The 13401-nt window shown below is 40.2% G+C and overlaps 1 protein-coding gene across 1 annotated transcript; it reads left to right on the plus strand.

The window, feature by feature from the left end:
• Window positions 1-7319: 7319 nt before the first annotated feature.
• On the plus strand, window positions 7320-7778 carry LOC137945932 (uncharacterized). The gene has a single exon (XM_068792040.1). It carries the CDS (start codon window positions 7320-7322, stop codon window positions 7776-7778), a length of 459 nt encoding a protein of 152 aa, XP_068648141.1.
• The last annotated feature ends 5623 nt before the right edge of the window (window positions 7779-13401 follow it).

The raw sequence follows: 13401 nt of genomic DNA on the forward strand, positions 1-13401 counted from the left end.
CTAGATTTTGTTTCTCTTCTTGTAAGGCTCAAGCAAACCAACTTTGTCAAAGAGTACCAAATGGAGTTTCAATGTGTAGTCAATTGAGTCTATTGACCAAAACATATTCCGGTCGGAAGCTTCATTGGAAGCCTTAAACTAGAAATAGTAGTTGAGGTATAGGTATTCCATTTTAGAACCCTTGAAGCATTTACCAAATTCACTTACAAGACAAAAAATTGTCCCTCCTACAGTTTTGGCCTTAGGGAGGTTTCCTCCAATCAATTCAAATCACAAATTCTCATGCTCAGAATAACACTTCTTTTGGGGATGGTCAAAGTCAAAGGTCATTCAAAAGGCTCTCCCTTGAAGAAATTGATAAAATAGAAGCAAAGGCCTATGTTTCAATTGTGATGAAAAAATCACTTCGGTTGCAGATATAAATCTTGAAGCAAAAGGCCATAAGGTATGCATCTTGGTTGATAGTGGAAGCACTCATAATTTTATTTGTCAAAAATTTTCAAAACACCTTGGCATTCCTCTATATCAAGTTTCAGTGTTTTTGATTATGGTTGGAGAAGGGACCAAAATCCATTGTTCATCTAAAGTGAGGAATGTATCAATTGAGGTTTAAGGATCTTCCATTCATAAGGATTTTCAAAGAGCAGATATGAAAGAGTCTTACATGACTCTTAAAGTAAAAAGTCTCACAGAGCTAAAATTAATATGGCGGAATCTTACAAGAGTCTCACAAGTGGAGGTCTCATAGAAGAGTCTCAATTAAAGGTATTTTAGTTATGTTAATCTTCTACTAATGTTCAATTCTTCAATTGTGGACTTATCTTTTAGTGTTTAACTTTGGGTGTAATTTGGATAGGGGTATTTTAATTGTAATTGGATTTTACTTGTTTCCTCTATTATAAATAGAGGTCCATTGTACTCAAATTACAACAAGTTAGTGAATTTTTCATCTTTTTTAAGAAATTCAACATGGTATAGAGTGGGTTCTTTGAGTTGACTCGATCAACCCACAAAGATAATGTGATCTTTTTCTGATTGATCATCTCTCATAGTTTAGGTTCGTATTCTATATTTTTTTCTTTCCTATCCCAGTACCAATTATTTTCTTTGTGTTCGTACCTCCATACTAAAATTTTCATATTTCAAATTTTATATTGATGTAAATAACTTTGAGTCTACTTTCAAACACTAAACAAAGTTTGGCAATTAGAGTTTTTTATAAAGAGAAATTGATATTTGAAGTAGCAAAGGTTAGACTACAATAGAGGTTTGACCAACAACAGAAAGCTTAAAATTTCAAGGCATTTTATGCTATCAAGAATGAGTCATTATATGGAGAATTATTTATCAAAAGATATATATGTAAGTCTATTTTCTTACCTATTAAACCAATTCTCAATCTGAGTTTTCTAGAGGAAAATATCAATGTTGGAAGAGTCGATGGTCATACTGGCCAAAGAAGAAAGAGTACTCAGTTCGGATAGATTATAAAGTCTGAAATCTATCAAATTCTTTATCTCAAAAGAAGTATATTTTATGAATAAATATTATATTTTACTGAAATTTATTTGTCTAGTATTGTTGGAAGATAAAATCAAGCCCAAACGACCAAGGAAGGCCCGCATATGTAAGATTATTATAAGATGGGCCATTGACCAAGGAAGGTCCACAAGATGTGCCCAAGCCCATAAGAAGTAGGACCCACAATGATTACCAAGAGCTGACATCCTTATCACATAAGTTGGAAGATCAGGAAGGACTCACAAAAGTATCTTTATCTTAGGGTCACGACCAAGAAGAGTTTAGTTTAAGTTATATTTGTTTTTTATCAATATTGAGTTACCTAATTATGTTAGGACTTACCTTAAGTGTTAGAGTTTGGGTGTAATTGGGATAAGGATAGTTTTATTGTAATTGGACTCTACTACCTTCATCTATTATAAATAGAGGTTCATGTACTCTGATTACAACAAGTTATTGATGTCAATGAAGTATTTAATTTTTTCATAAATTTAACATTGTATCAGTGTAGGTTCTGTGAGTTGACTTGGTCAACTCACGGAGGTAATGTGATCCTTTTCACTAAACTCTAAACCCTAGGTCTAGGTTCGTAGTTATTTTTTTCAGTCCCTACACCCATAGTATTCTTTATGATTTTAACCTCTATAAGTAGTTTTCATATTTCAAGTTATATATTTACGGAAATATATTTGAGTCTACTTTCCAAAGAAAAAGGATTTGTTCCAATTGGAGTTATCTACAGAGAGATATCGATATTTGAATGAGCGAAGGTCAGATTGAGAAAAAGGTTCAAGCAGCAGCAGCAATCTTCGGATTCCGAGGTATTTTTTCCTATCAAGAACTAGACTTTATATGGTGAAATATATATCAAAAGAAGTATCTATAAGTCTATTCTTTTACCTATTCAACCAATTTTTTATCTAAGTTATCTACAAAGACAAATTGATATTTGAAGCAGCAAAGGTCAGAGTGAAAAAGAGGTTTGAGCGGCAGCAAAAAGCCTCAAATTCTGAGGTATTGTATGCTATCAAGAAAGAGACTTTATGTGGAGAATTATATATCAAAATAAAATTACGTAAGTCTATTTTTTTACATATTCAACCAATTCTTGGTATGAATTTTTATAAGGAAATATTGATCTTGGAAGATTCAATGGTCGTTCCGAAAAAACAGGAGAAACATAACTTAGTTCAGCCAGATTACAGAGACTGAAACCTATCAGATTATTTATCTGCTGATAATTATATTTTATGAAGAGATGTTATACTTGGATGAAATTTATTTAAGTCTACTTTCAGAAGGAAAATATTTTATGTCAATTTGATCTATATTGAAATATATATTCGAATTGGAAGAATCAAAGGTCATGTTGGTATTTTGTTGTATTGAAAAATCTGAATTTATGCCAATTGTTTTGTGTCACTTTTTGAGTTGATCAAGAAAATATCTCACTTCTCCCTGGTTTGAAGGCTTATTTATAAATATTTTTTATTTGGGTTTATTGCTACATCTATGATATTTGGTTCAAGCTGGGATCCCAGCTTGAGGGGGAGAAGTACAAGAAGTACAAGAAAGAGATATTTTATTCCTTATGTTGTGGATAAGTTTATGTGACCAAAATATTCAAGAAAGGTAGAGAACAAAAGTTGAAGCTTGTACATCAATGACGAAAATTTTATATCGGATTATTTCATGGGTTCTTTTACAAAGTTTATTATTTGGTTCGTGTTATGTGTTGGAAGATGGTCGTGTTATATCCAACTGCAACTATTATGTCTCTTTGGGGATATTATTATTGAATAAGAGGTGGCCACATGTCATCATTTATTTTACCCCGTCAAAAAGATCAAAATTTTTTGTGGTCGGGAGTCCACGACGGAGGAGCTTCATCACCATCAAAAAGATGAAAATTATTTGTGGTTGGAAGTCCATAACAGAGGAACTTCATCCCCGTCAAAAAGATGAAAATTATTTGTAGTTGGAAGTCCATGACGGAGGAACTTATGATTACATCTACGTAATCCCCCCCCCCCCCCCTCAACCCGCTCTATAATGACTTTTATGTCTCCTACGACTTGAGAGTCGTTGCCCAATGGAGGGACACAGTGGTGGACACTTCAGAGCAACGCCGATAGACAACCGATAGCAGTGGAGTGTGCCCTACATCTAGCATTAAAACTGGAGTATGAAGCAATAGTTTACCGGCTAGGAGTGATTTTTACTCCCACTTATAATGTTGTAGGGCCTCATGGAAGGATGCAACAGTCTGAGGGGGAATGTGGGAACAAGAAGGCATATTGGAAGATGTCCCATTTTATACAAAAATATTTTATATATCATTTGCAGCAAGTTGGGAGTTCATATTGTTCTCTCACCCTCAACTTGAGAGGGAGTGTTGGAAGATAAGATCAAGCCCAAACGACCAAGGAAGGCCCACATATGTAAGATTATTATAAGATGGGCCACATGACCAAGGAAGGCCCACAAGATGGACCCAAGCCCATAAGAAGTAGGATCCACAATGATTATGTTATAGACTCGATAGCCGAACGAGTCATCCAAAGGCGTCGCAATTGAAGTGGACATTTTTTGTGTAGGAATTAAGTCAGCAATTCAGCAACTATTTCAGCAGCTCAGCAGATTCAGCATGCTGAGCGTGTAAGTCTTGAGGGCTATTTTTGTAATATTGAGTGATGCAGCAACATAGTTCAACTTGTGTGTTTCAGCCTTAGGCATGTAAACCACATAAAGGCAGCTTATGTAAGCCATATAATGGCAACACATGTAATATTTTTGGCTCCTCATCGAACAACTTAAGAAGGGGCAAAATGAAATGAGAGCTATCAAAATTTTGAGAACACGACAGGGAGGTTCCCCTCTTGACGAACCAGATTGCTGTCTCTCTTCATGAGCAGTAGGTTACGGTCTCCCTCAGAGCTGGGGTACCCTTCCTTCCCTCCATTCCTTCCAAGCTCTTCCCTTTTCTCCTTTCCATCATCCAATTCCCCCAGATTTTGCCATCATAGGCAGACCTGGACGATTACAGCACACTGGTGCTGAACCTGTGCTGGAAGCAGAGCCTTCGTCCCGTCGGATTACAAGGTCCATGGTCAGAGACCATAACACGTTGGTATCAGAGCAGGGAACGATGGGAGAAGCATCAAGTCAGGAAGAGAGGTTTAAAAGGTTTAGAGAAGAAGTCAGAGAAGAACTACATGAGATAGAGGGTCGACTAGCAAGCATGCTGGACAACCCAGTCTCTCGTTCAGTAGCTCAGGCGAATCAGCAACTGTCTCAGCAGGTTGAAGAGCTCTCAACACTGATTTGAAGGACACCCACCCCAAATGGGAGACGCACAAAAAACTTCAGCCCTAATGGAGGACGTCCAGAGCCTACACAATTCCAAGGTAAACCAAAATGGAATTTCCAGTCTTTAGTGGGTCAGAGGACCCTTTAATTTGGATCTACTGATGCGAGAAATTTTTTCTCCATCAACGTATTGTTGCAGTAGACAGAGTGGGGTTGGCCGCCTTCCACATGCTCGACGAAGCGCAGCTGTGGGGCCACCAACTGGAAATAGAGCACCAAGACATCGGTTGACAATAATTTACAGAACAATGCACTATCCGGTTTGGGCCTTCCACCCACGCCAACCCATTGAGTGAACTCATCCTCTTAAAATAGACCGGCAGTGTTGCTGAGTACCAGAAATTTTTTTAGGAAAAGTTAGCCTGTGCTAGCCATGTGGTCCAAGTATGTCAGCAAGTTAGCTTCTTCACAACGGGATTAAATGAGGCCTTGCGGTTGGAAGTAGAACACATGCACCCCCCCCCCCCCCCCCCCCCCCCCCCCCCCCCCCCCCCCCCCTGACTTGGCCTTAGCTATGAATTTCGCTCGCACTTTGGAGGCCAAACAAAAATTTCAAAATAGGAAGCCAGTTTGGCCAGCGGGGAAAACCACCTCGAGAGGGTCATCCATCCCCTCTCCTTGGCGCAGCAGTCCTCCCTCCCACCCAAAACCCCCTCAAGCACAGCAACCAGCAATCAAAAAACTCACCAGACCATAAATGGAAGCCCGGAAAGAACAAGGTTTATGCTTCAATTGTGATGAACACTACACCTGCGAACACCGCTGCAAGAAACATTTTTAGGTGGAACTGGAAGAAGAAGACGAAGAGGAAGCACCACCGGTGGAAGAGGTTTCTACTGACGAACTAGAGGTCTCCATCCATGCCATTACCGGCCTCAGACCACCACAATGATGTAGCTCTGTGTGCTGGGTTGACGCCCAGCCACTGGTGGCTCTAGTGGACTCCAGCAGCACCCACAATTTCATCAGTCTTACCGCCGCCAAGTATTTGCAACTTCCGGTACAATCCCAGCCAACCGCTTCAGTGTCCGTTGCCAATGGGGACAAGGTACCGAGCTGTGGGGTCAGCAAGTCTGTCCGGTTCGCCATTGCTGGACACCGCTTTTTCGCAGATTTTTACATCATACCACTCGCTGGTTTTGATCTCGTGCTCGGCGTGAAGTGGCTCCAGACATTAAGGCCAATATTATGGGACTTCGCTGCCCTTACCATGAGCTTTGACTAGCAGCACCTCAGAGACACTGCAAGGCCGTGCTACAGAAGGTGCAGCACAACTGCATACCATCCAGCAGCAGCAGTCCACTGTCCATACGTTGGACTCATTGTTGGAAGCATTTGCTGATCTATTTCTCCCACCCAACAGCCTACCTCCCTTGCGCCGCTGTGATCACAAAATCCATTTGAAGGCTGGCTCTGAAGTTGTGGTGGTGCGGCCCTATCGATACCCCCACCTCCAAAAAGATGAGATTGAAAGGCAATGTGCTGCCATTCTGGTGGTGGATGAACTCCTAGATGAACTCCACGGGGCACAATTTTTCACCAAGCTCGACTTGCTGTTCGGCGATCATCAGGTCCGTATGCATCATCCGGACATCGAGAAAACAGCCTTCCGCACTCACCATGGCCATTTCGAGTTCATTGTCATGCCCTCCGGCCTCTCCAATGCGCCATCTACCTTCCAGGCATTGACGAACGAGGTCTTTCACCCATTTCTCAAAAAATTTATCCTTGTTTTCTTTGACGATATCCAGATTTTCAGCAAGAGTTGGGTGCATCATCTCCATGACCTGAGTAGGGTCTTCAGCCTTCTCCGGACTCACCATTTATACTTGAAGTGCTCCAAGTGCTCTTTTGGTCAGCCACAGGTGGCCTATTTGGGGCATGTGATTACAGCCTCTGGGGTCACTATGGATCCAACCAAAAATGAGGTGATCATGCAGTGGCCACCACCTCGCAATGTTGCTACCTTACGAGGTTTTCTAGGCTTAGTCGGGTATTACAGAAAGTTTATACAGAATTATGCCCACCTCGCAATGCCCTAGTCCAATCTACTACGCCGCAACGCCTTCCAGTGGACAGAGGCCACAGAGAACTCCTTGAACGTGCTCAAACAGGCTCTCGATTCAGCACCGGTGCTGCAACTACCAAATTTGAAGATGACTTTGTGCTGGAATATGATGCCTCTGGTAGTGGAATTGGGGCAGTCCTACATCAATCCCAACACCCCATTGCATATTTCAGCAGGCAACTCGCCCTCCTCCATCATCAATTGCCAGCCTACGAGCGAGAATTAATCGGCTTAGCAAAGGCCGTGCAACACTGGAGGCCTTATATATGGGGTCGTTTCTTTCACATCCGCACTGATCACTCCAGCCTCAAGTTCTTGCTGGACCAACGCATCTCCAAGCCACCTCAGCATTAGCAAACTCATGGGCTTCAATTTTGCAGTGGAACACAAACCAGGGCCCTTGAACCGAGCAACGGATGCTCTCACCCGTCGGTCAGACGCTGCACTGCAACTCGCTGCCATCAGTCACCCCACACCACTGCTGCTAGAGGCCATACGTCAGGAGCACCAGACCACCGTTGAATTACAACAGTTGTCCCAGAAAATTATAGCAGGTCAGATGATGTCACACTGGTTTATGCTGGACCACATCATCCTGTACAAGCGGCGCATTTACATCCTGCCTGCATCTCCGTTGGTGCTGCAAATTTTATCAGCCTACCATGATAGCGCACATGAAGGGCTACAAAAAATGGGACAGTGGATATGCAGCGATTTCTATTGGGCTGGGTTGAGGTCTCATGTTGTTGAATATGTTGTTGCCTGCCTGATCTACCAGTGTTACAAGGCCGACCATTTGTCTCCGGCTGGGGTGCTCTAGCCCCTCGACCTTCCTACTCATGTATGGTCCGACCTCTCCATGGATTTTATTGAAGGATTACTGAGAGCAGTGGGTAAATCCATTATTTTAATTGTGGTTGATCGTCGGTCCAAATATGCCCACTTCATGCCCATGGCCCATCCATATACAGTCGCCCAAATTTTTGTTGACAACATTGTCCGTTTGCATGACATTCCCGAGTCAATAGTGAGTGATCGGGATGTGATCTTCACCAGTGACTTCTGGAAAGAACTCTTCCGGTTCTGCGTCACAAAACTCAAATATTTATCAGTATACCACCCGCAAATAGATGGTCAGACAGAAGTTGTGAACCACACCATCGAGATGTATTTGAGGTGCCTTGTGGGGACAACCCCAAGAAATGGGTTCACTCATTAGCTGGGCCGAGTACTGCTACAACACCTCATATCACACAACCTTACAGGAGACCCTCTTCAAAATTCTCTACGGCCGGGACCCCCCCCCCCCCGCGTCTACTCTCCTACACCACAAGGTCCACTCGTGTGGATGCAGTTGATCATGCCTTGCACAAAAGAGATCAGTTGTTAGCAAATGCCCTCGCTCGGCTCCGGCAAGCTCAAGCCCGTATGAAGCTCCAGTATGATCAACACCACCGGGATGTACAGTATCACCCGACAATTTTGTTTGGCTCCGCCTCAAGCCATATCTCCAGCACTCCATTGCAGGGATACGCCACATGCTATCCCCCAAATACTTTGGGCCATACAAAATTCTGCGGCGAGTGTGACAAGTTGCATATCAGCTCCAGCTACCACCGGAGTCTCAAATCCATGATGTTTTCCAAGTTTCACTGCTTAAGCCTCTCAAGGACCCAGCACCTCAGTCCATCCCTGCTCTGCCACCGATTGAAGACGTTAAGGTCTCTCTCTCTCTCCAGTCAAAATTCTGCAGTCTAGGCAGCTCCAGGACAACACCCATATTTTGGTTCAATGGTCTCATACTAATTCCACAGAGGCCACGTGGGAAGATTTACAGGTGTTTCAGCACATGTACCCTTCATTTGAGCTTGAGGACAAGCTCTCTTTCAAAGGGGGGAGTGATGTTATAGACTCGATAGCCGAACGAGTCATCCAAAGGCGTCGCAGTTGAAGTGTTTTATGGAAGTGTTTTATATAGGAATTAAGTCAGCAATTCAGCAACTATTTCAGCAGCTCAGCAGATTCAGCATGCTGAGCATGTAAGTCTTGAGGGCTATTTTTGTAATATTGAGTGATGCAGCAACGTAGCTCAACTTGTGTGTTTCAGCCTTAGGCATGTAAGCCACATAAAGGCAGCTTATGTAAGCCATATAATGGCAACACATGTAATATTTTTGGCTCCTCTTCGAACAACTTAAGAAGGGGCAAAATGAAATGAGAGCTATCGAAATTTTGAACCTAGAAATAGAACACGACAGGGAGGTTCCCCTCTTGACGAACCAGGTTGTTGTTTCCCTTCATGAGCAGTAGGTTACAGTCTCCCTCAGAGCCGGGTTACCCTTCCTTCCCACCATTCCTTCCAAGCTCTTCCCTTTTCTCCTTTCCATCATCCAATTACCCCAGATTTCACCATCATAGGCAGACCTTGAAGATTACAGCACACTAGTGCTGAACCTGTGCTGGACGCAAAGCCTCCTTCCCATTGGATTACAAGGTCCATGGTCAGAGACCATAATAGATTACCAAGAGCTGGCATCCTTATTACATCAGTTGGATGATCAAGAAGGACTCACAAAAGTATCTTTATCTTAGGGTCACGACCAAGAAGAATTTTAGTTTTAGTTATATTTGTCTTTTATCAATATTGAGTTACCTAATTATGTTAGGACTTACCTTAAGTGTTAGAGTTTGGGTGTAATTTGGACAAGGGTAGTTTTAATGTAATTGGACTCTACTACCTTCCTCTATTATAAATAGAGGTTAATGTACTCTGATTACAACAAGTTATTGATGTCAATGAAGTATTTCACTTTTCCATAAATTCAACAAGTATTAGAATGAGAAAATATCATGTTAATCTGATCTATATGTACTGAGGTAATCGCATTGGCAACCATCAAGCTACAAAAATAAGAAAATAAAGAGGTCATAAGAGTTCAAAAGATAAGATTTTTATATCAAATTAGGTATCAAGTTAAATCTCTTTGAGTCTAGTTTCTTAAGAAACAAATAGCATGAGATTCTTATCTATATTGTGGGAGATATTGATATCGGGTAAAACATCTCTTCTTTTTCCTATTTTCTCTCCTATTATATCTCAATGCCTTAGCGTGAAGTGAGTTTGATTTTCTCCAGAATGCTAGTTTTTTAGCCAAATTTTTCTTCTAATGAGATTTTTTGGTTAGAATTAATCACACTATGATGTACATGTTCAAGGTGTGCAAAAATTTCGAAACTAAGTTCAAGAGCTCCCAAACACAATCCAATCCACCTCACCAATCTCATTTGCATTATAAAAAAGTTAATTTATTCATTTATTTAACTTGAGAACATCCCTCGAGGATCTGAGATCCAATCTAGTTGCTTTCAAACTATTTTTTTATATGCATCTTCAACGTTATGTGTAATAAATATTTGATTTCAAGAGTTAAAAATATCCCAGTTTTTGTGAGTCAAGTAGTACGGAATACCATCTCCCTGTACCTGTGATGGGTTTCCGATTTGCTTAAACAGATAAATGCAAGCCTCTATTTTTTGTTGCTTTGAAGGGTTCATATTTCCCTCTCTCGTGTCGTTTAAGAGGCTTGTATTTTTTCTATTTCAACAAATCTGATCACATATATGTTAACCATGTAGGATTACTTTAATGAATTTTGAAATAATAGATAAAATTCATAAAAGAAAATCGTACCTCCTGACATGGTCTCAACTTTCGGCAAACAGAGCTTCTCGGCTATCGTCTTCGGCAAACAGAATGTCTTGTCTATCACAGAGGTTCATCGATGGAAACGTTCAGGCATATCTCTGCTAGACCAGACCCCCTTTTATAGCCTTCTCTCCATCAAAGGAGAACACCAAACCAATGGAAAACTGTAAGGGTGTAACCGGCGACCACCATCAATGGAAAACCGTCTGACGGATGGGTCACTTAAGTGATGGATCGTGAAGCGTCTAGGTGACGGTTCATGAACCGTCTTACATTCTGCAACTTGACCCATATGCTTACTTAATATGTATCATTGATACATCTTCATGAATGCTTTCCATAAATATAATATCCTTATACTCAAACAAAGAAGATTAAATTACATGAATCGTGGCAGTAAGTCCTTTAGAGCAAGTATTACCTTCCACGTATTACAATGCAACTGTCTCCTTTGAATGAGTACCTTATGTGGCATGTTTCTTTATGAATGAACTTTTATAATGCTCATTTGAAATCATCTTATATTGTCATTCTCTAAACTTTATGTATACAACTAAATAAGAGAAGACACAAAAGAACTTAATGGAATTTTTCATTGACCAAATTGCGATACAAACATAAAGGAAATCTCAATTACAGAAATGACTTAATAGAACGGAGTCCCTTATATTCAATATGTCCCTCATAAACAGTAGGTGGTAGACCTTTTGTAAACAGATCAGCGATCATTAATCCGGTACTGATGTGTTCCACAACCACCTTGTTTGCTTTGAAATGTTCTCGAATAGCTAAAAACTTTATGTCAATATGTTTACTAGGACCTCTGCTCTTATTGTTCTTGGCCAAAAATACTGCTACGGAATTGTCGCAATAAATCTTTAATGGCTTAGAAATGGTGTCAACAATTTTAAGCCCTGAAATAAAACTCCTCAACCATATGGCCTGTGATGACGCTTCAAAATATGCTACAAACTCTGCTTCTGTGGTAGAAGTAGCAATCAAAGATTTTTTTGCACTTCTCCAAGAAATGACCCCTCCAGCTAATAAGAAGACGTATCCCGATGTCGACTTTCTCGAATCAAGGCAGCCAACAAAATCAGAGTCTGAATATCTACTCACTTCCATATGATCAGACAGTCTGTACGTAAGCTTGTAGTCTTTAGTCTCCTGAAGGTATCACATGACTTTATTTGCAACTTTCCAATGGTCCAAACATGGATTACTTTGATATTTGTCTAACATTCCCACTGCATATGCTATGTCTGGTCTTGTGCAAACCTGAGCATACATTAAACTCCCAACTGCGGAAGCATATGAAATATTTTTTATTTGTTCCCTCTCTAAATTATTTTGTGCACCTTTCACAATAGGCGCAATACCAGATGAACAATTATTCATACGATATCTCTCTAGAATTTTGTTGATATATAATTCTTGAGACAATCCTAATATCCCTTGGGATCTGTCTCTATCAATCTTTATGCCTATGACACAAGCAGCTTCACCCATATCCTTCATATCAAATTTCAACGAATATATTCTTTTGACCTCATGCAGTAATCCTAAATCACTTGAAGCAAGTAGAATATCATCTACATATAGGACTAAGAAAATTATTTCTCTCCCACTGACCTTATGATATATACATTGATCCATGATATTATCCGTAAACCCAAATGAAGAAATAACATTATGAAATTTTAAATACCACTGACGGGAGGCTTGTTTTAGTCCATATATAGATTTCTTAAGTCTACAAACCAAGTGATCATTTTCCTCTGAAATGAAACTTTCAGGTTGTTTCATGTAAACCTCTTCTTCTAGGTCTCCATTGAGGAAAACCGTTTTCACATCCATTTGATGTAACTTCACATCATAATGAGATACTAATGCCATAATTATCATAAATGAATTCTTCTTTGAAACAGGAGAGAATGTTTTGTGATAATCAATTCCTTCTTATTGAGTAAATCCTTTGGCTACAAGTCTTGCCTTATATCTTTCAATATTGCCTAAAGAGTTTCTTTTGGTTTTGAAAACCTATTTATAGCCAATGGCCTTCCCCCCTTTAAGCAATTCAACCAGATCCCAAAATTGTTTTTAAGCCATTGAATTCAACTCTTCCTTCATGGCATCATTCCATAATGTGGATTTTTGTCCACTCATGGCATGTGAAAACGTAATAGGATCATCTTCAGCACGAATGTCCATGTCAGATTCTTGAAAGTACACTTCATAATCTGAAGAGATTGCAAATTTTCTTACTCTTGAAAATCTTCTTAATGGTACTTCAACATTTTCAGGTTGAGAATGTTGAGTAACCTGATCTATAGGAGTATCCACATGAGGAGATGGTTCTTCAACTATTGGTTGTACTTGAATAATCGAATCCTAATGATTTTTATAAATAACAACCAATCTATCTGAAGTTTTAGAAATAGGTGAAGTACTTGTATGCTCCTCAAAAACTAAGTTTCGAGGTTGGCTACTCCCACTAATCTCATAATTTTCAAGGACCTTTGCATTGTTAGATTCGATAATGCTTGTCGAACGAGATGGACAATAAAATCTATATCCCTTAGACTTTTCTGCATAGCCAATGAAATGTCCACTGACTGTTCTAAAGTCTAACTTTGTCTCATGTGGATTGTAAAGCCGAACTTCAACTGGATAACCCCAAACAAGTACATGCCTTAAACTAGGTTTCCAACCTTTCTATAACTCGAATGGCTTTTTA

This window comes from Aristolochia californica, unplaced genomic scaffold, assembly GCF_029961685.1.
Source record: "Aristolochia californica isolate CCGP_79_NKW_82.1479 unplaced genomic scaffold, dmAriCali1.0.hap1 SCAF_1, whole genome shotgun sequence".
NCBI lineage: Eukaryota > Viridiplantae > Streptophyta > Magnoliopsida > Piperales > Aristolochiaceae > Aristolochia > Aristolochia californica.

Coding starts and splice junctions, on each gene's coding strand:
- LOC137945932 (XM_068792040.1), top strand. CDS start 7,320: ATGGGCTTCAATTTTGCAGTGGAACACAAACCAGGGCCCTTGAACCGA.